The 25,259-nt window shown below is 50.7% G+C and overlaps 1 protein-coding gene across 4 annotated transcripts in view; it reads left to right on the top strand.

Annotated features, from left to right (window-relative positions):
- Positions 1-21,757, top strand: part of TMEM72 (transmembrane protein 72) — a 29,169-nt gene extending 7,412 nt beyond the window's left edge. Inside the window, exons 2-5 of one of the 4 annotated variants that reach the window (XM_058697059.1) lie at positions 11,162-11,228; positions 15,146-15,217; positions 16,761-16,900; positions 18,282-21,757. In XM_058697059.1, the coding sequence (XP_058553042.1) occupies positions 11,162-11,228; positions 15,146-15,217; positions 16,761-16,900; positions 18,282-18,760 (758 nt within the window). In that variant the 3' untranslated portion in view covers positions 18,761-21,757. Of the gene's footprint in view, positions 1-11,161; positions 11,229-15,145; positions 15,218-16,760; positions 16,901-18,281 lie in introns of those variants that run through there. The other 3 variants (XM_058697062.1, XM_058697061.1, XM_058697060.1) reach the window with 3 other exon arrangements.
- The last annotated feature ends 3,502 nt before the right edge of the window (positions 21,758-25,259 follow it).

Below are 25,259 nucleotides of genomic sequence, written 5' to 3'. Positions count from 1 at the left end.
TAGTAAGATTGCTTTAACATTTGAAAATCAATTAATATAATTGACCATATTAACAAACTGAAAAAGAAAAGCTTATATTATACAAAGCATTTGACAGAATTTAACATTCTTTCATGAGGAACCCTATCATCAAACTGGGTATAGAAGAAAACTTTCTCAGCCTAAAAAGAGCATCTACCAAAAACCTTACAGCTACTTACAAGTAAAAGATCAAATGACCTTCTCCTAGGATTAGTAACAAGACAAGAATGTCCACTCTCACCACCTGAGCCAACATGGTACTAAAGATTATAACCAGCATAATAAGGTAAGAAAAAGAAATAAAGTGCATACAGGTTGGCAAGGAAGAAGAAAACTTGTTATTCACAGATGACATGAACATCTATGCAAAATCTGATGGAATCTATCAGAAAAGCTACTAGAACTAATAGAAGGTGTAGTAAGGTTGCAAAGGACAAAATCAATATACAGTAACCAACCATATTTCTCTATACCAGCAACAAAAAAATAGAAGATGAAAATTTTTATTTTTTTATTTTTTTTGTAGTTTTTTTTTTAATGAAAAATTTTAAATACAATTTACATAACGTCAAAAATATGAAGTACTTCAGGATAAATCTGACCCAAAAAGAAACTAAAAAAAAAAAAAAATGTTAGAGGTAGCAAAGAAGACCTAAATAAGTAAAGAAATCTATCCTGCTCATGGGTCAGAAAACATTACTCAGATGTCAATTCTTCCCAAAATTGTCATAGAGTTTAAAAGCAAACTCAGTCAAATCCCAACAGTTTTTTCCAAAACCTGAAGGCTGCTTCTAAAGCTCACATGCAAATACAAAGGTCCTAATATAGCCCAACAATGTTGTAATCAAAGAACAAAGTTAGAACATTAACACTACCTGGGGCGCCTGGGTGGCTCAGTCGGTTAAGCGTCTGACCGTCTGACTTAGGCTCAGGTCATGATCTCTTGGTCCGTGAGTTCGAGCCCCGCGTCGGGCTCTGTGCTGACAGCTCAGAGCCTGGAACCTGTTTTAGATTCTGTGTCTCCCTCTCTCTGACCCACCCCCATTCATGCTCTGTCTCTCTCTGTCTGAAAAATAAATAAACGTTAGAACATTAACACTACCTGATTTTAAGACTTATTGTAAATCTGCAGAAGTCAAGACAATGCACTATTGACATAAAGAAAGACAAATAGGTTAATGGAACAGAATAGTGTCCAGAAATGGGCCCATACACTTATAAACAACAGAGTTTTAACAAAAGTACAGAGGCAATTTAGTGTAGAAAGTGTAACTTTTTCAACAAATGGTACTGAACAATTGAAAATCCATTTACCAAAAAATGAATGTCTATCTATAGCTTGTACCATACACAAAAAAAGACTAAAGTGGATTATAGACTTAAATGTGAAACCTAAGACTACAAAACTTTTATTTTTTTAATGTTTATTTATTTTTGAGAGAGTGTGTATGTGTGTGAGTGGGGGAGAGGCAGAGAGAGGGAGAGAGAGAATCCCAAGCAGGCTCTGCATTGTCAGCACAGAACCAGATGCAAGGCTGGAACCCAGGAATGGTGAGACCATGACCTGAGCCAGAGTCAGAGCTTAACTAACTGAGCCACCCGGGAACACCTAAAACTAAAAAACTTTTATACTACGGGATAAACTCTAGGTAATGAATTAAGCCAACGTTTCTTATTTATAATATCAAAAGTTCGATCCATAAAAGAACAAACTGATAAATTGCATGCCATCAAAATTAAAAACTTCACTTTTCAAAATATAATGTTAAGAGACTGAAAAATCAAGTTGACAAAAATACATGCTGGCCAATAAGCCCATGAAAAGAGGTTCCACATCATTAGTCATTAAAGAAATGCAAATCAAAACTACAATGAGCTACTACTACGTAGTATTAGAATGGCTTTCTACCAAGTACTGAGTGTTGGCAAGGATGTGGAACTCTAATACAGTACTTATGGGATGTAAAATGGTACACTCACTTTGGGAACGATTTGGCAATTTCTTTAAAAAGTAAACATATAACTACCATATGATCCACCATTCCATTCCTAGCTATTGATACCCGAGAGAAAAAAAAAAGCAATGTCCACAAAAAGATTGTACATGGATGTTCATAGCATCTTTATTTGTAACAGCCAGAAGCTAGAGACAACCCAAACGCCCGTCAACAGATGAGTTATAAACCAGCCCAAGTATATCCATACTGCTTAGCAATAGAAAGGCGTAGGGGCTACCTGGGCTCCGTCAGTTAAGTGTCCGACTCTTGATTTTGGCTCAGGTCATGATCTCATGGTTTGTTGGATTGAGTCTTCTATCAGGCTCTGAGCTGACAACACGGAGCCTGCTTGGGATCTTCTCTCTCCCTCTATTTCTACCCCTCCCCCCCACTCACATGCGCTCTCTCTCTCTCTCTCAAAATAAATAAACTTAAAAAAAATAAACAATAGAAAGGCATAAGTCCTGATATGTGCTACCACATGGATAAATCTCAAAGTAATTTTACCGAAGGAAAGTAGACAGCCAAAATAGAGTATATATTGTATGATTCCATTTTTGTAAACTTCTAAAAAATGCACACTAATCTCCAATGACAGAAAGCAGGTCAGTGGTTGTCTGGGGGTGGATGGAAGGGTGGGAGTGTCGTATTACAAGGATACAAGGGCCACTCTGGTTTCTGCGTGCCTCATGCTCCAGCAGGTTGGCTCAGGTAGCTGTGCATGATGCCTGATAACATCCTCTTGCACGAAGCAAGTCACATTTCTGAGCTCAGATTTGAGGGCTTGGGGAATCAGCCTTCGCTTTAATGCGGGGGACTGCAAAGTCACAAAACAAGGGGTGTGGACACAGAGAGGGGCATTACTTACTGCAATCTACCCCAGGACTTCTACAAGGCCAAATGAAGGAGACCTCCTGGATGGTCAACTTTGGTCTATGGCTCATGTTAAAAGAATCTAGTCTAGAAAATCGAACGGGTGCAAAATCTTGCCTTTGGGAAATTCTCCCCTAACGGGCTTGTGAGAGGTATTAAGGGGACTGACTGCCACACTATACTCTAAAATCTCTTCTAATTGAATATCTAGAATTTTCTACTATAAAATCTTGACCTTTTCTCCCAGTGTCTCTGAACCGTGGCCCATATGTGTCAGCTGACCGTCTCTCAACGTACAGGTAAACCTCCCTGCCAGGCTTAGACTCTGCCAAAGCTTCTCCTGGGTTAAGAAGTCTACAGCTACTACCTCATTATCTCAGTGGATCCTTAGCAACTGGCTCCAATATCTTCATGTTCTTAGAAATGGTGCAAGTGTAGCTTTTACCTCTACAATGAGCTGTGACCTTTTCAGAACCTAAACCATCCCCAGCCATTGTCATCAGCTGGTACATCCTTACCCGAGATGTCCTTGTGTATCCTACGACCAGTAGGAGATACACCATACTTGAGGAAGAAGAGGAGAGACAATCATGACGTGGTGAGTTATGAGGCTGCCCTCAGCAGCAGTGAATATGACATTCTCACCTTGCTCCCCACACAGCCAGAGCCAATATCACTGCCTGGCATGAAAAGCCAGGTAATGTGACCTCTAGTGACCTCTGTTGCCATCAGGGCACCGCACTGAATGTAAGACAGATATCAAAACTCCACCCAGGGATGGAGTCGGAACAGACAACCCCCAGCCAACCATGAGGTCAGTCCTGAGACAAAAGCAGCACGAGGCCAGAGGCCCCCAGGATAGCCCCTCAGCAGTCAGCACCACGGACAGGCCACATCCTCATGAGCACACTGGTCCTAAGCCCTTGGCATCCCTAGCAAGTCACACAGAGGACGCGACACAAGAGATGTTGAAATGGATGGGGATTTGGACTACTGATATCCCAATCAGGCCTGCAGAAGGGACCTCAGGCAGAAAAATCAATGAACAACATCAGTGTGCAGAGAAGAGCTCTTTAGCCACAATAACACCGCGTATTAATGGAAGGAAAGGATGAGAATAAACCCTCTCCTCCCCCTTGAGAGTGCTTGCCTCTCTCGGGCAGGAACAACCTGCCTCTCCTGATAATTCTATGAGCCATCGTCTACATTTGCACAGCAATCTGTAATGTACTAAGATTGAGCATTCAGAGCCATTTGTGCATGCTTTTATTACCCTCATTTTCCGGAAGAGGAAGCAGACGAGAGGGTTATGGTTTGCTTGAGAAGCCGGGGCTCCGCTTTCCTGATCAGGCCTCACGTTCTCTCTGCCACAGCCGAGTACCCGCACAGCTCCCATCCGCCCCTGCTCTGAGACCAGCACATCAAGACGCCTAGAAGGATGCCCAGAAAGCGGTGCACCACAGAGTCTCGGGCCAGAACCTCTGATCCCTGCTAACCTGAACTAGAACAAACCACTCAGAAAGGCAACTCAGAAGAAAGCCCTGGCCTCTGGGAGAAGAAAATACTGCGCCTCGGCCCAGACAGGAGGGACAGAGGCTAGAGGGCAGGGGACAAGGTGAGGAGTCCAGGCCTGTCCACAAATGCTTGTGGAGGAAGAACTGGCCCTAATGGGCACCAAGTAGGATGCCTCCCCCAGGGGACGGTGCAGGAGGGGGGAGACAGAAGGGTGGGGCAGACTGTACAGGGGGTGGGGGGCTCCTAATGTGGTTCTGTGGGTCTGGGAAGAGAGGTAACAGGGCCCTGAGGGACAGATAACAGGGAGTGTTGGAAGGAGTCAATGGGTCACTTGATGGTGGTATAAAAGTAGTTACATGGCAGTTCTGCCCAGCACCACCCTCCCACCTGCAGCACAACAACAACAATGACAACGACAACAACACATCTAGGGATCACGGCTGTTCTTAGGGGCAAGTTTTACTTACAGAGAATTTATCGTAATGAAGCCCTGATTCTGGGGACATGTATGGTGTTTGTTTCCATGGTCAAACTGTCCGCTCCTCTGTCTCCACGCCCAGCTCTGGGAAAAAGCCTCAGGGCCATTTGTCGGAGTGAATTGCTGACACAGATTGTCCATTTCACACTGAACTAGAGCCCCATGAAGCCAGCGTTGCAGAGACACCAGCCAGGCTGCCTTGTCAGGAGGAAAGGGGACCAGGAGTACAGGCCAGATTCCAGGAGTAGCTAGAGGCTCCCAAACCCTGGGCCATGTGCGTCTCTGGATGCCAGGGCCGGAGACACCCATTGCCATGGTCACAAAAGGGCCAATGCCGCCTCCGCATCACCCTGGGAGTGAGCACCTCCTTATATTTAGGTCTTAAATTTAGAGTGAGCGCCTCTTTAAATTTTGTGCTCACCTCACATCAGTCCTGGCTTCGCTGGATGCCGAAACTTCTCTGTGTCTTATAGACAGCCCTGCCTAAATTTGGAAACCTGGCAGAGTTCCTAGGTCCGATTCCACCAAGCAAGGACTATACCCATTCTCATCCACGGGGCTGACAAGAGGCCTTGGAGAGAGCAGGTGGCCCACTCGCGCGCCGTCCTGGGAAGACAAACGCACAGGAGACAAGATGGCCAAACGACTTCTCACACACCCGTCCCATTTTTCACCTAACACCCCTCCTTCCAATCGAAGGCCACACATCATGCTCATTTCTTGGCTTCTGAAATACCCCAGTTCTGGAAACTAGTCCCCTGGAAAAACATTTAGGAAGCTCCAGACCCTCAGTCAAAACGGCCTTGGAGTCCTGTATCTGCATCACATGGCACTGTGGGGCCTCCCAAAGACAGTGCGTTCCCAGCACAGTTCAGTGAGAACAGCAGGCGGGGAGCTGCCATGGCAATGGCTGATGTGGCTGTCTGGGGTGAGTGCTAGATACGAGTCACAGCGTTCTCCCGCAGTAGATGGGTCTCAGTGTTTGCTTTCCTCACTTTTTCCACTGGGAACCTTTGTAAAATGAATCTGCAGAAGGGAACTGCTTTGGATGAGGCAGAGCCTCACCGATCCTGCATGAAATCCTAAGCTATTATACCAGCGAATAGGATCCTAGAGACCCCACCCCCACTCCTAATGAGCTGCCTCGCCCGGCCCGTGCCCAAAGTTGAGCAGGGGGAGAGTTGCTACAGGACCTGGGAGCCCACAGGTTGGCTTTCTGACAACCAAGCTGAGGACCAGTGAGAAGGGCCAGAGGCCCAAGGGGCTTTGGGCGCACGCTCAACATTGAGAGTCAGAACATAGACCAGACCAGACACAGGGACTTCTGGGCCAAAAACCTCAGGTAGTTAAGAAGATAGGATAAGCTGCTTTTCCAGTTCTGTGGCTACCTAATAAAACCACTCCAAAACTTAGTCAATTGAGGCTACAACAATTTTATTACGCTCAAAATGTTGTGGCTCGGGAATTCAGGCAGAGACAGTGGAGACGGCTCATCTTTGCTGCATGACGATGGGGTGGCTGGAATGACTCCTCAAGGGCTGAATGTCTGGAGCTTTGGTTCTGACTGTTGGGTTGGCTCGTCCATTTTTCTCCACTTGGTACCTGCTGGGGCTGGGACGTCCACGGAACTTCCTCATGGAAACTTGCCTGGTGGAGAGGGCTGAACCAGCTGGGGCTGGCTGTGTATCTGTCTGTCTCTCTCTTTCTCTGGCGTTCCCTCTACATGGCTTCCTCGCACACAATGGTCCCGGGAGCATCAGACTTCTTACGTGGTTGGTGGGTGGCCCCAGAACAGGCATTTTAAGAGGCCTGGGTGGAAGCTCTTTGCGAATTAGCAGTGTAAGTCCTTGAACTGTCTACATCATTCTACTGAACTGAGTCACTAAGGCCAGACCATATTCAAGGGGAGGGGAGTTAGACTCCACCTCTTGATGGGAGGCATTGCAAAGAATTTGTGGGCAGCTTCCATTAACACATCCTACTGTAACAAAGAAACCCCAAATCACGTTGCTAAAGTTAGGGGTATCTCTCTCACCTAACTGTGTAAAGTACATGGGCGTCCACTCTCCTTTTCTGCCATAGAGCCCAGCAATTCGTTTATCAGGTGTCTGGGAGTGTGGCTGCCCCAGGGATCCGTGGGAACATCTTCACAAGACCATCCCTGGCTCACTTACCTTAGTCATGGCAACTAGTGTGACCTTCAGAGGCCCGGGAGACCTTTGGGGAGATAAGTGCTAGGGAGAAGAGCAAGTTCTCGTAGAAACAAGTCCAATCCCCAGGGTACGTGTCTACACCCAGGCTGCAGGGACAAGGGTTTTCCCAGCACCACAAGGCACAGCTTTCTCAATGGACTTGGCTCCCTTGGAGGAACAGGAGGAAGTTGCAAAGTACAAGAGGACTTGAGGGTGTGGGCCCAGGAAGCCACACTGTCACTGCCCTAGTGTGGAACCCGTAAACTTACCTGGTCCCAGGAACTGCACAGAGAAGCCCAGAGACAAGGCCCTGTCCCTTTTCAGCCACGGCGGTTCCAGGTTCTTATTCATGCTGCTCCACGCTTCTGGCATCACCTTGCCTTCCTTCCCTGCAGAACCGTCCTCGGCTTCCAGACAGAATGGAGCCAGCACTCGTCCTGTTCCCGGGGTGCCGTGACCTCTTCCCACCCTCCCCCGCTCTTCATTTCCTGGGTCCGCGACAGTCTGCCCAAGCCCCAGGGTATATTTCCTTTGCACCGCTGTGCTTTACCCAGGCCTGGCACAGAGGATGTGCCATAAATGAGGGTGCAGGCTGACCGCTGGGGACTTTGGACCCTGGCCTATTAGGACAACTCTTGGGTCTCTGGGGGGCACTGCCCTGGGCAAGGAGATTCAGCCGTGGCTACTTCTGACATTCAGAAGACGACTCTGCTCAGACTGACGGCCCCTTTCCAGAGGCCTGGGGTGAGGGCCAGATGGGTTACTACCACACTGAGCCAGAGTTTAGACATTCGGCAGATCATCAAGGCAGTGAGGCAGGAGTTTCCTGACTCGTTCTGTGGCAGACATTAGAGAAATCCATTCACAGCTGGGTTTGGGGGACACAGTGGTCCACTGCCTATGGCAATGAGGGTGTCATCCATGTAACACCCCCATCAGCCCATGTGAGGGCCCCCAAGAAATGTCCTCCCCACCACCACCATTGTCACCAGAGTCCTTCCTCTGCTGGGGGTTCTTGGGGCCCCTTGGAATCAGTCCTGATTCTGGCTGCCCTCTGCCCTTTACAACAGCATGCCCCGGGCAAGGTGCCGCACCTCCAGGATGCTTGCTGGGATTTTTCCATAAGTTACATGAGGGACGTTGTGCAGACTAAACTAGATGCACGTAGGGGCCTACTGGAATGTGCCGGCACGTGCTGGGACCTCCCTGAGAGGCAGCTGGGTGGTCACGTCCAGGGAGGCTCCAAACCCAGACGCCTTCTGGTCCCACCCTTCCGCCTTCCACTACCCAGATGAAAACCAGGATGAAATGGCAAGGCACGCCCTTCTCTGTGCCTGGTCTGAGCCCCCAGACAGAACCAGCCCTCCCCTCCTGGGCTCCTGTGCCTACTGGCACCCTAGTATTAAACAGGGGAGCAAGGGCACCGGGGCACGCCAGCAGGAGCCAACACCAGAGCTCGTGGCTACAAGTGTGCTGGGAGATGGGGAGGCCAGGAGCAGCTGGACCATGGTCCTGTTTCTCAGTCACCGCCTCACGTCTGCTGCTTGATCTCGGCCAATCACCAAAGCCTCTTGCCCTGTCTGCCCGAGGTCAGGATGCTTTCTGAAATGCCAATCTGAACATGTTGCTCAACTTCTCCAAAACACTCAAGGCCCTCCCTGCCCATCCTGTGGGGGCTGATATTTAAAGACCCACCCGCCAGCCTCAGTCCACATGGACTGCCCAAGGCCCCCTCTGAGAAAAGAGAGAGCTCTCTCTTTTCTCTGCTGTTCCATTGATTTGTTTTTTTAATCGCAGACCAGTGCTGCCTCTACAGCATTCCTAGAATGCCCCTCTGACTATTGACCTTCTGTTTCCATCAAAAGGCATCAAAATACCTCTCCACAGGCCTAACAAACCAGGGCAAAGGGCTGTTTCCAAGACCCTTTCCTGCCACCTGCTGGCCAGTGGCCACAAAGCATGCGAATCTACAAATGTGAATAAAGCCACCCGCCGAAAGTTAACAAGCGACTGAGCAACTGTGGTGTGCCTGGCGTCAGTTAGCTTACTGAATCCTTACAACCATTCTGTGCAAGAGGGATGACGAGGAAACTGAGGCTCAAAGAGATTGCGTGCCTCAGCTATTAACTGGCGGATGTGAGGTTGAAATGCAGGAATGACCTTGGTTGGTAGGCTGGTTTTGCTTACACTCTCTGTGCCTCAGTTTCCTTTCTGTAAAAGGACGGTAACACTAGTACCTTCACAGAGCACTGTTGTGATGACTTGGAAAGTTAATAAACGCTAAGTGCTGAGGACAGGGCAAGATACATACATTGAGTGAAAACTGAATAGACAGATGGGCATTTGCCTGCAGCATATACCACATCACAAACACACACACACACACACACACACACACACACACACACACCGACAGTGGAAACCAGGAAACCGCCCATCACCCGGAGCCAGAGTCTCAAGTTTGGTCTGCAGATCGTTTACCTTCTGACATGTGTCCTTGGGAGAACTACCCAAGATGACAGACTGAGTAGGAAGTATATACCTCCCTGTGTCTCGGGCTGCTGTTGAGAAGCCAGGACGAGCTTGACCACCGTGCAGAAAGCATTAAGCTCTCTGTAGGTTACGCCGGCCTGCTGGATGTATGTGGCCGACCAGCATCCCTGGCCCCTCACGGGGTACAAGCCAGTGAACATCTAGAACCTGGAGAGGGCACGGGGCCCTCCATGGCTCCAGACCAAGCCCAGGGGAGCACCGGAGCCCTCCATCACTACGAATCCTCAGGCACCGCCCCTCCTTTCCTGGACAGAAACACTCTGTGCCCTGCTCCCCAAAGCACTTTCACATCCAGTCCCCCCAAGGAGGAGCGAGAGGTGCCGTGGCCTCAATGAGGGGCTCTGCACTGCTCTTCAGCAGACAAAAGTCTCAGGACATGGGGATGAAAGACAAAATTTCTGCAGCAGACAAAAGTGTCAGGACATGGGGATGAAAGTTTACAATGTCTCTGCCAGGGAGGAGAGGACTCATCAAGGGAAGCAGCCTCCCGACCAGCAGAGGTGAAGGGCCACACATGGACAGGCTACCAAACACGACAGCCTAGCCCTGCCATCTGTGATTTTCTGGGAGGGAGACAAGGTGAAGCCACAATTCAGCCAATAGCAGAGGGGGTCATCTGAGCCCAGAGAAGAAATAGAGGATGCAGTGTAATCAATTAGGACCAGAAAGAACTCTGGTTACTGGGCCATGTGGCCCTGGAGGAAGTTTTCAGGACACCTCCGTACTGTCTGTGGAATGTTTCCATCAGCGAGCGGATGGGGTCTGAGCCACGGCTCATTGAGTGAAGGGGTAAGAGCAAGGGAATCCCCATGAGGAGACAGCCCGGAGCCAGCAAGTCTAGAAAGGAGAGTCCGAGAAGAAATTCATGCTGGACAAATGGAAGGTCAGGTGCTTGAGCACAAACACCAACCGCCAAGTAAGAGCAGGAGGAGGGACGAGGCTAATCAGCTTCCTGTGTCCGAGCAAACCCTCAGGGGCTTAACCAGCACTGGGGCCAAAGCAAGGAGCGAGGACTGTGTGATACAGGCATGAAACCAGCGAGTGAAAACGAGGTCACAGAAATAGCTAGAACAGTGAGCTAGGCAAGGGGACAGGGGTTGGGGAAGTCCCACGGCCAAGCATGAACCCAGACACATGGCATACACGGGTATGGCTTGCAGGACAGTGAGGGCCCTTAAGGCCATGCCACATGGAAGACAGCCGTGGAGCAGAGGGGCTGGTGGCCCGTCAGTGTGAACTGTCTCTGGGGACACTAAGGGACGACCCATGTGGGCAGAGGACAGGCATCTGTGCCCCGGGGGCACTGCTGGGGTTCTGCCTGAAACCCCTCTGGCTTCCAGAGACCATTCCAGAAGGCTCCCTGCTCTCCTGCATCTTCCCAGCCACCAACCCCTGTGCCATGTGGAGAAGAGCCCACCCTGGCTCCCGTTCCCCAGGGAGAAGCCTCACTCCACAGCCAAGGAACCTTCCACAGGGCCATGCTCTGGCTGGAGCACGTGGGCCCACTCTCCCCTCTCTTCTTCCCCTCTTAGTGTTGATCGGCGTGGGCACTGAGACCTTCCTCCAGGGACGGTTCAAAAGCCTGGCTTTCTATTTGCTGTGAGTATGCGTGAATGTGCTTTCCCTGCCCACATGTTCTGCTCGGCACATCCCAAGTCTGTCTCTTCAGACTAACACAGAGCAGCCCCCACCCCTTTCCCATGCTAACTCCGTCACATCCCACAGGTAGAAGAAGTAGAGAGGGCTTTTAGGATATTCTCTGCTTTGGGCAGGGCTTTGGTCAGACTATCCCATAAATCAAACAATTCTCCTTCCATTCATCTACCTACACACCCATCCTCCCATCCATCCATCCATCCACCCATCTGTCCAACAACCCGTCCATCTATCCATCCATTCAGCCAGCGAGCCAGCCAGCCGCCCTCTACCCACCCATCTATCTTTCCAATCATTTCTTTATTCAGCAACCACTAACTGAGCTCTTGTTTTAAAGAGAGAGGAATCAACTCAAGAGACTATATATGTGAGCCCTTGTACATGCCATGCACACACACAAAAAAGGTTTTCTTTACATCATGTTCTTTAATTCTGACCGCATCACGGAAGTGCACACTGTCCTAGTTTTTCAGGTTAGAAGGTTCAGAGGGAGTAAGCAGCTCAGCCACGTCACCAAACATAAGAGCAACAGGGCAGAGACTCAGGCCTGGGCCCATGTAGCTCCTCCCCAGCATCCTTCCCAGCCAGCTGCCTCTGCAAATGCCTCCCGGCAGGAAGGAGATCTCTGTGCGGTGGTGACCCAGGGAGGGAGGAAAGCCTTGGGTCCCTGCCGGCTCTGACCAACCAGCTTCTCGGCAGCCCCATCCTGAGGGACACAGGGAGCCTGGGCTTGGCCTGCAGGGTGGCCAGGCTGCCTCTGCAGCTCCTCCCTCTCCTCCCCATCTACATCCACCCTCATCACTGCCCAGGGCAGGTCTTCAACCTGCTAGACGGGTCACACCCACCATCTCCCATCTTCCACCCTTCCAGCCCACGTCCACACCACCACACAATTAGCCACCTATAAACACAGGGCTCTTCCAGAACCTTCAGCAGCTGCCAGGGTCTCCCGGCCATACTCTCTGCCATTTCCTGGCTTCCATTTTAGTTCTTGTCACTCAGCTTCCACCCCCGGAGCTTCTGACTCTTTCTCAAACTCACCTGCACCACCTCACCTCCTAGCCCGTTGTTCATCCCGGTGAGCACCCAAGGTGATTTTCCACCCACCTCAACATTCCCAAAGCCTGATATTCCTTCCTGGCGTTCTGCCCTGGGAAGCTTGCCCGGAGCCTGAAGCCCCCACTGCCTGAAAGTGACTTCTCTTCGCTCTGAACACCCTCCATGTCGCACTGAGCCTGTCCCCGCTGCTCTGCGCTGTCTTTCCGGAATCCAGAAGCGGGCCCGGCCTTCCCCTCTCCGCACGGTTGTGCAGCTCACCCACACGGTCACTTCAAGTTAGAGGTAGGGTTATCATCCTGCTGTAACAGGTCAGGTCAGTAGCTGGTTAATGCAAACTGCTTTCTGCCCAGAACCCTGCCCCTTCCTGACCGCTCTGTCCCTTTCCTGAGAGGACGCTGTGCCCATCTGGTCACTCTGCGGCCAGTCCTCGAAGACATTATTTCCAGCCTCCGGTCCCCCTGCCACTTGCGGTGAACTGGCTTAGGTTCTGCACCCTGCACTGCTCTATAACCCCACGGGACGGGCAGCCACCACCCTCCTGAGCTCACAGCCACCCACACCTCAAGGGCCATCTAAACGCCAGCCTCCCTCTTCCTTCTTCCTCTGCCGTCCTCCTTTGCACTCACTCAGGCTCCCCTGCAGATCTCAGACTCCTGCCTCTGCATTCCCTCAGAGCAGTCCTCAGTCCTTGATGGCAGCGCATTGAGGCAGTGGCAGCGCATCGATGGCAGTGGCTGTAGGACGGCCACTCCGTCCTGCATGTCCCCGGGACCCTCGCACTCTCCAGGAGGAACTGAGCTGTTGTTGGCTTTCGCTTGTCCTTCACTTCTCTCTGCCCTGGCTTCCTCTCCCATCTTCCTCCTCCCTGCAAGGCCCCTCACTGTCTTCCTCACATGCACCCACAAACAGCAGCCACACCTTTAGCTGAAGGGTCTGCGTGGCTTGTGTGGCACCCTGGGCAGAGGCCTTGGTTTGTAGGATGTTGCTGCCACTGCAGGGCTCTAGCCTTGGATTCATTGCCCCACTTGAGTAAGCAGACTTCCCTGGCCTCAAGAGGCACAGCCTCTGAGTCACTTTATTGCCCAAGCCTCAGTTTCCTCCTTGCCACCCCCCCCATCCCAGGCAACGACGCTTGTTTTACAAAGCATGCACCTTGGTGTGCTTGTTAGGAACACAGGCTCTGGAGTCTGAGTGCTGGGTTCAAATTTTGCCCCTGCTGCTGATCTGCTGTGTGACCACAGCAAGGATCTTGACCTCTCTGTGCCTCGAGGCCCCTAGCTGTAAGCTGAGGGTAATTACAGTGCCTCAACAGTAATATGGTTACAAGGACTGAATGGATTGATATTTGAAAGCCCTTAGGACATAGCTGGCGCATCGTTGTCATTATATAAATGTTAGTTACCCAATTTAAAAGCTAAGGAGTAAGAGGGAGATACTGGGAGACATAAAGAGAATGGGAGAGAATGGGGATTAATTACTAAATGGTCACAGAGAGAGAAAGAAAAAAGATAATAACTAACATGTATATAATGAGCACTATGTGCCACAATTGAAAGGCTTTGCAAATATCAATTCATTCAGTTGTTATAAGCAATGTTATTGAAGCAGTGTAATTACCCTCAGTTTACAGATGAGGATACTGACACACAGAAAGGTCAAGCCGCTTGCCTATAGGCATACAGCTGGTCGGTAGCAGGGGCAACGCCCAGGAACCTGAGGAAACCGCGGCCCCCAGCCGCAGTGGGCCTGGGCTACATGGAAGAATTAGAGAGGGAACTGCCAAAAGGCGTTCACAGAGGCTCAGGTCACACAGGAAAACCGGGAGAAGCAAGAGGTCACCAGACAGACAAAAGGAGGAAAGGGGAGTCTTTCCATGAGGGACCAGCCTGTGCAAAGGCCCTGTGGCACTAGTAGCTTCCCGTGTAGTCCGAGGACTATAGAAGTTCATGTAAGACTTTAAAGGCATGCTAAGAAATTTCCATGTTATGGGCCAGTAGGACCCTCCAACAAAACATTCAAGTTCCATTCCCAAAGATTCTAATATATAAAGTCTGAGGCTCACCCAGGAATCTATGATTTTACATATTTCCCAGAAGATTCTGACTGGAAGGCCCCTGGACCATACTTGGAGCACAGGGAACTTTTGAAGCATTCTGGATTGGGAGGAATACCTTCACATTCAGGTGTCAGAAGGAGCCCTGGGGGCAGCCCAGTAGTGGCAGAGTGGAGAGGCAGGAAGGGGAGAGGGGAAGCAGGGAATCAGGGAGGCAGAGAAGGGGAGACTAGTGCAGGGGTTGAGAGGGCAGTGCCCAAACTCAGGTCAGACAGGTGAGGCCAGAGAGAATGGGAGTGACTCTAAACCGTGGAAGGAGTACAACCAGCCCCTCCTGGAGACGGTTTGGACAGTGGGAAAAGAGGAAGAAGGGAAGGAGTCTGGAACAGATCCAGCCTTCAGGTTTCTACAGCCAAGCAGTGAATGTCCTCCTAGTGACGGTAAGTAGAAGTATGTGCCTGCCAGTGTCCACACAGGGGCCTGGATCAAGGCGGCCTCCCCTGCTGGCCCATACTCCCTCACCCATGTCTGGGCCCTGGCCCCCACCCCTCCACTGAGGCCCAGGTCCTAGCATGAAGGCAGCTCCTGGCAGATGTTGGCTTAGCGGCAGCATCAGATCGGGAGACCCCTGGTCAGTCTGCTGGCTGTGCCTGGCCAGGAGCCCCGGATGCTGTGAGAAAAAAAGGCTATGGGAGAGCGAAGCGCGGACCAGATGGCACCAGACCTCCCTTACCTGTCTCCTCCACAGGTTTATAGGAGCTGTCATCTCTGTGTGTGAAGGGGCCTACTTTGTGGCTCAGCTGCTGACCATCTGCTTCCAGTAAGTACCCTCCAGAGCAGCCCCTCCACCACCTCCCAGCCCCAGACGCTCCCAGATACCCCCACCTGTGAGGCCACAGCCCAGGTGATGTTCTGCTTCTGCAGTCGCTGCGGATGGCTTCCCTCCCCCCAGCGCGGCCAGCCCCCGCCTAGACATGGGATCAGGCCCGCACGGCTCAGTGGTCTCCTTTCCCCGCTCCCAACCAGGGGAGCAGAGTGAAGCATTCACTGAGGGCCCGTTCCCACCCAGAATTCCCCGCAGAGTCTGTCCCCACCACCAAGAACAGATCATACCTGCACCTGCCATCCAAGGCACCCACAGAGGGGTGAGGACCCTGCAGAAGGTTTGGAGTAAGCAGAACTAGACTTGAGAACTGGTTCTTTTTCCTGCTGGGACCCAGGGACAAGTCAGGGGCTGCAAGGATCTTGGGGAGCCTCAGTTTGTAGAAGCTGTCATCAATGTGGCCAAGGGCTGTCCCTGGACCACAGCTCTCAGAACCTAAACAGTTGGGTTTCTAGGTAGTCAGGGAAAGAGCCAGGCCTCAAATCCAGCCGTCCCGGTACCTTGCAAGGCTATCAGCTGCCTCCCAAGGTCACCAGCCCTGAGGCCACGGGCTTCCTCCTTTCTGATGTATGTTACTGCCAAGGGATCTTTTGCAACTTCTCTAGAAGGAGGAGGGGCAGGGAAGAGGGGGCAGGGAAGAGCCCTGAAGCTGAAGGGGCATTTCTCCCTGCTCTGGACTCCCTTCTCCCAGCCCGGGTTTGGTCACAAAAGAATGTCCACCAGAGGGCACCAATGAGCCATGGCCACGGCCGTGGTGGAGGGCCTCGCTCTGGACCAGCACAGCATCCTCCAGGCCCCTCCACTGCCCCCAAACTTGCCTGGCCAGAATTCAGCTGTGCAGAGCCCTGCTCCAGACCAATTCAGAGGGTGAAGAAGATAGACCTAAAGGCAAGCCCTTTCCTCCTTTGAAACCTGGAAGCAACACCCCTGAGGAAAACTGCTCAGCATCAGGCCTCTGCCAGACCCATGTGTGGTCCTTGTGTGACAGTTTTTAAAAAAACCCCTCTGGGCTGATGCCATCTTATGCCTAGGTGACACTCCATGAGCAAGGTATAACTGGATTCCAGCCTGTTCATACAGGTGGCCAGGCAGCTTGTGCAGTGCACAGTCAACACAACTGTCCCAGCAGGCTATCTCCCCTACTGCGTGCCTTCTCCACTCCACGGGGGACCTCCCAATGGGGCCCTGGTTTCCTTCCCAGTCTTGGCTGAGTCCTGATATCATTTGGCTCCTTTCCCCCTTGACCTAAAGGCAGGGCTAGACAGCATTTCAGAAAAATTGTGGACCCTCTGAAGGGACTCAGACAAGACCCCTAACTGTGGAACCCCTGGTGAGAACACCAGCCCCTGGGGAGTGTTCAGCCGGAGGTCACTAAAGAGAACATGGACACAGAAAGACCCAGTCCAATAGCTTCACTTGTTGCTAGGGCTTGTCTGGGTTGTTTCCTGTCTCCTATTAATCCTGGACTCCCTCCCGCCAGGTGTCGGCCAGCGTCCCTGGCCTACAAAGCAAGGGAGAAAGCCCGCTGGTTGGGCTGCTTCCAGAAGTTCCTGGCATACATGCTGTTGTCTGTGGCCTGCTTTCTCCACCCTGTCCTGGTCTGGCACGTGACCATCCCAGGTAGGACCTCCAGGAGTTAGTGGAGGCCAGCAACCCCACCACAGACGGGCTCTGAGCAGGAAGGGCTGAATCCCCTTCTCACAGGCCTCACGGACACTGGCTCCTGGGGCCCCAACTGACCCCATTGACTTCTCCGGCCTAGATCTTGGGGATGAGGAAGTGTCAGACATCCTTCATGCTGTCAAGGGGCAAGAATGTCCCTTCATACAGGTATCCAGAGGCTGCACCCACAGAGACTTGTCCTCCAATGCCTCTGTGTGGTCAGAGCTTTCGGAGGGCGTGAGATGGTCATTTCTCTGTACAAACCCATCCCTGTCTCCCCAGTGCCTACCCACTCAGGGGCAAACTCCTCAGCCTGGTTTGGAAGGTATCCCATGATGGGACCCAGGGCAGACCCTCAAAGCCTCCTCATCTTCTCCCACTCCAACTTCACAGAGCCTGCTAGTCAGCCTGGTGCCTGATCGTAGAAGCCAGGACTCCGTGATCCCGCCCCTCAGTGTTGTCCATGACCTCTTCTGCTAATACCCTCCTCTCCCCTCCTCCGTAGCTGTGAAAACGCTGTCCCTTCTCATGACCCACCTAAAATGCCAGGAAGCCAGCTGCCCCAGGGAAACAAAGTCGAAAGGCAGAGCTTCCTCTTCCTCCCTGTGGTTTCTTTTCATGTACCTGTCATAGCATCTCAAGGCCACTCTGCACAGCCCTCAGTGGACTCCAGAGAAGGATTCAGCGTTGCCGAGGCCAGAGGCAGCCACAGCCTCCCGCTCCTTGGAGACGCCCAGAGGCTTTCTCTGGCCAGAGCAGCCATCTCTGCCTGAGACAGAGGGACCTCTGGCCTGGAAGCTGGGGGTGGGGGGCCCCCAGGAGGGGGGAGGGCCCATGCTAGGCCAGCCCCACCCCATAGGATTTACTCTTTCCTCTGTGTTCACTGGGGAGGCTGAGGAAGGAACATGTCCCCGCTGCTGGGAACGGAAGGAAGCCCAGATCAGCCGCTGGAGCCTAGCATTCAGAAGAGAGTGCAGACCCATTGAAGGTCCAGCCTGACACGCTGTCCTAGCAGGGAGGACAAGCACGGTGATGAGAGGCCAGGCAGGCTGAACCAGGGTTGGCTGTCACTAGGCGGGGGACCTCAGGCATGGGGCCCCCTGGCTAACGATGAGGGTGAGGACCCCAGCATAGCGCTGGCCCTGCCGACGTCCCTCAGCCGGGCATCAGGCCTGCCCCCTGAATGTGAAGTGGGTGCGTGAGGACAAGTCACATGGGCAGGCTGGAGCACAGGAGGGCCTGAGGGTGCCGCGATGGCCTTTTGGGACAGCGGGCTTGGGCAGCCTCTGGCCCTTCTCCAGCACTCACCCAGCATGCTGACCTCCCACATGCCTTCCAGGCTCCATGCTCATCATCACTGGCCTGGCCTACTTCCTGCTGAGCAAGCGGAAGAAGAGCAAGGCCAAGCCCGAGGCGCCCGCTCCCCCAGAGCAGTACACGGACCCCTCCGGCAGTGCCGTGAGCACCACTGGCTCTGGGGACACCGAACAAACGTACACCTTCCACGGGGCCTTCAAGGAGGGGACCGGCTCCCTCTTCATCCACGTGAAGAGCATCCTGAAGGGGACCAAGAAGCCCGGTGCCCTCCAGTGCCCGGACACCCTGACAGAGCTGACCCTGGAGCCAGCCGACTCGCTGGTCAAGAAGAAGCAGGTGCACTTCGAAGACAGCATGGTCAGAATCATCCCGTCTCTCACCGAAGACCTGGACGGGGGGGACAGCGAGCCAGAGGAGACCACCTCTGACACCACCCCCATCATCCCTCCCCCGCAGGCCCCTGCCTTCTTGTCCTCTCTCACAGACGCCAGCCTGTTCTGAGCCGCAGGCTCCAGCCGAGGGGACACTCAGCAAGGGGTCTGCATAGATCCATGGCCCTGCCTGGAGTTTCCTGACATCTGAGGGCCCCCCTCCCAGGGAGCTTGGGGTCTTCACAGGTTAGTGCTTCGAGGGGTGACCAGACATCCCCGTGGTAGCTGGGCTACTGGCACCATCAAGTGGCATGGCAGATCCTGGAGACGCCTCTGGCAAGGCACAGATGAAGCTCGTGCTGTCTCAAGCCAACAGAAGCTCCTCCTTCCTGCCCAGGGGGTGGGGAAGTCCCTGTGCTTTCCCCAAGAGAGACCATCAGCCCCATTTCACACAAGGCTGCTCCAGCCCCAAGAGCCGATGAGCTTCTCTTGCTCCTGACACGGGGCCCAGCAAGGCCTCGTTGTCCATCTCGAGTCAGATGCCGCAATCCAGCTCTGAAGGCCCAAGGATGCATGGGCTACTTAAGCATCTCAAAGGCAGGTGTGAAGGCAGCCATAGACCCCAAGCCCCAGCCGAGCTGGCTCAGGATGTGCAGGGAAGGCACGGCTGCAGGCCCTCAGGAGGGGGGCAGCTCGAGCAGTGGGCCGCATTCTCTGCGTGCTCTGGGGCTGGCCCTGTGCCTCCGGAGTTGCACAGCCACTCGGGGACACAATGCCACACTGTGCTCCCTGCAGGGAAAACCAGGCCGGATGAGTGAGGCTCATTCCAGAAGCATCACTGAGAACTCCCTGCCTCCCCACCACATAAACTTTCCCGAGATTCCAAGTAGATGATGTAAACTGAAAGGTCCTGAAAGCCGACGACAATCCGGCGGTGAAGACCGCAGCACAGGACACAGTACCTCGGGCATGCAGGGACCACGGGGGTGGTGCCCTGGAGACACTCAACACAGAGAGGTGGCCCCGCCACGTGTGGGTGAGGGTGCGTGGTGGCAGAATAGGTGACAAATGCACATTTGTTTAAAATGTAAGGGGGGAAAGAGGAAGGAAAGAGGGGGGAGATAGGAGAGGGGGCGGGCAGGCTAGCCCTCTGCCCCTGGGCTGTGGAAGTGACAGTCCGCTTAGAATGAAGGAAGAAATTCGAATCAGACCTTTCCTAAAGGATTTTCACCATGGTATTTGTTTCTAAAGAGCGTCCTCTGGTCCGTGGGATTGTGGCAAGGAGGAGCAGACCCGTTACCCTTGGGAAGCAAGCTCGATGAATGGGCAAGCTCAAAAAAATAGTTACACTGTTGACCAGTTTGTGCCACAGCAACTCCTCCAGCACTTGCTCTAGGTTCTGGGTAAGAAACACGTGTTCCTTCCGCCTTCCCTGGGAGTCACACGGCAAATGTGTGGGAATACAGCCAGTCCAGTCATCACTTTGGTGCCAGAATCCCATAGGTGTTGCAAACGAGCAGCCCTTTTCCTGCACGAAGCCAGGTCTCCTGTAAAACCAAGTGAGAAAAAAACAAAGAAATATGTTCCCATGAACCCTCGATGCCGGAAGCGGCAGAGCTGTTTAGCTGCCACCAAAGAAGAGCTTCAGGGTCCCAGGGTCCCCGGGGGAGAGTAAAGAACATTGGTAGACAGGGACGGCCCCCAGCTCCTACCGGGCCAGGTGTCCCAGGAAGGCCCCCGGTGCACAGAAGGAGCCCACGTGGAGAGGGGGCAGGGCTTCTGCATCCGTCACACGTGGAGGGGGACATGATGGGCACAGACACCCCCCCAGTATAGGCATGGCAGTCTTCTGGGGAACCCCAAAACTTCTGCTCTGTTCTCAGAACCCAAGCCAGTAGAGTGGAATGGATGCCCAGGTCACAAGAAGCCAACGCTGAAGTGTGATATCAGAGTATCAGATTTCTAATAAACTTCTATAAACCCAAGGGGTAGAGCATTGCTTGGTATGGTCCCTAGAGGGAGCTGCACGTTGGGGGCTCCAGGTGACACAGTGTGCGTACCATCCTGTGACATCTGGGCTTCCTGGTGCCCGTCCTCAGTTAAGGGAGAGTCTGCAGGGCTCTGGAGCAAGAGGTTGGGACAGTTACGGTCTCGCCTCGCTCAGCAAAGTAAAGCTCTCACTCTTACTGCCGCCCAAAACCACAACAAAGCTGGGATGAGGTCGTTAAATAGGCTGCAGCCCGTGCCTCTGTCAGTAGACCAGACGAGAAAGTGGCACCTCGTGAAAAGCAGATGAATACCACATGTCGCCATTTGACTCTCGGCCGAGACTCTCTCCACCCACGTCCTCATCCCCTGCTATCCCTGTGAAGATGGTATAATGGCCCTTATCCCTGACAGGGACAAAGACCAGAGGGACTGACCCTGGCCTGTCCCGTTCCCTTTCTCAGCAGAAAGTGGAGCAGACATTCCGTAGATGTGGAACAGGGCAACTGGCCGAACAGCGTTGGGCTGGGATCGTTGGCTCTGCCGCTAACATGCTGGTTGACCTTGGCCAGCCTTCCTCAGGTCGCTGGTCTCGGGTTCTCGCCGTAGCGTGTGGGAATAACAGCTTTCTCTCAGGGTTGGTGCAATGACTCAACTGAGAAAAGTGGGGAAAATGATGTTCAGATTACACACCACCCATGTCCAACGTCCCCATCGCTGTGGGGGCCTCACACTGTGTGTGAGTGCTCTTCAAGGAGGCCCCAAAGTAAGGAAGCACTGAGGAAACACCACCAGCATATGTCTCAGCGGCAAGGCCACTCCAGAGTCCCTTGCTTGAGCCTCGGAAGGGTGTAGCCACCATCCTCCGGCTTCGACAGAGAGCCACAGCGGACCCTCAATCGTGAGGACCCATGCCCTGGGGACCATCCAAGATGTCCTCTCTGACTCCCATCAGTACTAAGGGTTGTTTTCCTTTTTTCTTTTTTCCATTTTTTAGTTTTTAAGATGTATTTATTGAGATATAATTCACACACCATGAAATTCACCAACTTAAAGTACACAATTAAATGGTTTTTGGTTTTTGTATAGTCATCATCAGATTCATCACAATCTAAGTTCCCAAAATTTTCATCATTCCCCCCCCCCAAAAAAAACCTGGTACCCATTAGCAATTACCACCCCAGCCCCACCGAAAGCAACCACTAATCAATTTCTGCCTTTATAGATACTCCTATTCTGAACATTTCATATAAACGGACTCATATAATATGTGAACTTTTTTACTTGCGTTGTTGACTTAACCTAATGTTTTCAACGTTCCTCCATGTTGTAACATGTATCCTCATGTTACCCCTTTTTGTGGCTGAATAGTATTCCATTATATGGATATGTCACACACACACTGTGTGTCACTGTTCATCTGTTGATGGACATCTGGGATGTTTACACTCTGTGCCTATCATGAACAATGCTGCTATGAGCATTCATCTACAAGTTTTGAGGTGGATATATATTTTCATTTCTCTTAGATGTATGTCTAGGGGCAGAATTGCTGGGTCAGTCACCCAACGTTTAACTTCTTGTGAAACTGCCAATCTGTTTTCCAAAGGTGCTGCACCATTTTACATTCCAACCGTGTATGAGGGTTCTGGTATCTCCACATCCTCACCAACATTTGTTACTGTTTGTCTTTTTTATTACAATCATCCATTCGTTATGGTTTTGATATGCATTTCCCTAATGACTCATGGTATTGAGCATCTTTTCATGTGATTATTGACCATTTTTGTATCTTCTCTGAGAAATGTCTATTCAAATGCTTTGCCTTTTTTAAACTGAGTTGTCTTTTAATTGTGAGTTGTAAAGGTTTCTTATCTATTCCAGATACTTGACCCTTATCAGATGTATGATTTGCAAATATTTTCTCCCTTTCTGTGGGTTGCCTTTTCTCTCTCTCGGGGGTGTCCATGAAGCACAAAAGATTTAATTTGGGGGGAAGTCCAATTTACCTATTTCTTTTCTTTTGTTGCTTATTCCTTTGTGGTCAAATCTAAGGGGCCATTGCCTAACCAAAGGTCATGAAGATCTATTCCTATATTTTCTTCTAAGAGTTTTGTAGTTTGGGTTCTTAAATTTAGAAATATCAGCTTGGGAGTAATTTTGAGCATGTTGTGATGTGGAATCTAACTTAATTCTTTTACTTATGGATATCCAGTTGTCCCAGTACCGTTTGTCAAACTAAATTGTTAACGGCACCTTTGTTGAAAATTCATAGACCATATATTTCTGCACTTGTAACTCTATGCCATTGATCTGTGCATCTGCCTTTATACTGCCACAATTTTGACCACTGTAACTTTGTAGTAAGTGTGTTTTGAAACTAGGAAGTGTGAGACCACAATTCTGACCACTGTAACTTTGTAGTAAGTATACTTTGAAACTCAGAAGATTAAACCCCCCAACTTTGTTCTTTTTTAAGATGGCTTGCCGATTCAAAGTCCCTCATGTTTCCACATGAATTTTAGGATCAACTTGTCAACTTTTGCAAAAAAGCCAGCTGGGGTTTTGATAGGGATTTCGTTGACTCTGTAGACCAATTTTGAGAGCATTTCTATCTTCGCAATGTTGTCTTTCCACCCAAGAATACATGGTATATTTAGATCATCTTCAGTTTCTTTCAACGTTACATGCAAGTTTTGCCTGTCTTTGTTAAAATTATTCCTAAATATTGTATTTTTTCATGCTTTTGTACACGGACTGGTTTTCCTTTTGTCTCCAGCTTTATTGAGGTACAATTGACAAAATTGTGTATATTTAAGTGTACAAAGTAATGATTTAATATACATATACATTGTAAAATGACTTCCACAGTCAATTAACACATCTATCATCTTTTTAGGAATGTGTCCATTTCACCCAAGTTATCTACTTTGTTGGTGTAATATTGTTCATAATATTACATTAGAGTCCCTTTCATTTCTGTAATTTGAGTCTTCTCCCTGTTTTTCTTGGTCATTCTAACTATAGGACTGTCAATTTTGTTGATTTTTCATTACGGTTTTTACATTCTCTATTTCATGTATTTGTGCTCTAATCTTTCATTTTCTTTCCTCATGCCTACTTTGCATTTGGTTTGCTCTTCTGGTTTCTTCAGGTAGAAGTTAGGTTGTAGATAGGAGATATTTCTTATTTTTCTTTTTTTTTTTTTTTTTTTTTTATTTATTTTTTTTGGGACAGAGAGAGACAGAGCATGAACAGGGGAGGGGCAGAGAGAGAGGGAGACACAGAATCAGAAACAGACTCCAGGCTCCGAGCCATCAGCCCAGAGCCTGACGCGGGGCTCGAACTCACGGACCGTGAGATCGTGACCTGGCTGAAGTCGGTCGCTTAACCGAGTACGCCACCCAGGCGCCCCTCTTATTTTTCAATATATGCATTCACAGCTATACATCTGTCTCTGGGCACTGCTCTAGCTGCATCCATCCCATATGATTTAATATGTGGAGTTTTGTTTTGATTCATCTGAAGGTATTTTCTAGCTCCCTTTGACTTGTTCTTTGGCCTCCTTGCCATTTAACAATATGTTACTTAATTTACACATATTCTTTTTTTTTAATTTTTTTTATGTTCATTCACTTCTGAGACAGAGCATGAACAGGGGAGGGGCAGAGAGAGAGGGAGACACAGAATCTGAAACAGGCTGCAGGCTCTGAGCTGTCAGCACAGAGCCTGACGCGGGGCTCGAACTCACGGACCGTGAGATCATGACCTGAGCCAAAGTCGACGCCCAACCGACTGAGCCACCCAGGCGCCCCAGATTTACACATATTCTAATTCAACTCCACCGTGTTTGGAAAACACACTTGGCATGATTTCAATGTTTTTAGTTTTCCTTTGAACGTATTTATATCTGCCTTGAAGTCTTTGTCACCAAGTCCTACTTCCAGACCCCCTCAAACACTGTGTCTATTGCCTGGGTATCACACGTTCTTTCATTGTATATCTCAAGATTTTGTTCACAATTGGACATTTTCAATAATATACGATTACCTTGGATACTCGTTCTCCCCCTCCCCAGCCTGTCATCATTTGTCTACTGACTTGGCTGGACCAATTCTGTGAAGTTGATCCATTTCTCCCATTTGGCCTCTTATGTCCTGCTCAGATGTTTTTCCTTGTGTTTAATCTTTTTTTTTTTTAATTTTTTTAACATTTATTTATTATTGAGAGACAGAGAGAGACAGAGCGTGAGCAGGGGAGGGGCAGAGAGAGAGGGAGACACAGAATCTGAAGCAGGTTCTAGGCTCTGAGCCAGCAGCACAGAGCCCAACGCGGGGCTCGAACTCACAAACTGCAAGATCATGACCTGAGCCGAAGTCAGACATTTAACTGACTGAGCCACCCAGGCGCCCCTCCTTGTGTTTTGTATTTTAGCCTGTTTCTCTAGAAGCCTCCCCTGGGTGAGCATAAGCCCTTTATCAGTTGAAAGTTATGATTAAGTGCCTTTGGCCAGTTAGATACTTACCCTTCACTGGTGTGTGTGTGTGTGTGTGTGTGTGTGTGTGTGTGTGTGAAACTTGGAGACTTCTATCACAGTTCTAGAAATTTACATTTTTCCCCACATTTAGCCAGGGACCAGTAGC

Source organism: Neofelis nebulosa, chromosome 13, assembly GCF_028018385.1.
Source record: "Neofelis nebulosa isolate mNeoNeb1 chromosome 13, mNeoNeb1.pri, whole genome shotgun sequence".
NCBI lineage: Eukaryota > Metazoa > Chordata > Mammalia > Carnivora > Felidae > Neofelis > Neofelis nebulosa.
This window is presented reverse-complemented; position numbering and strand designations above follow the sequence as displayed.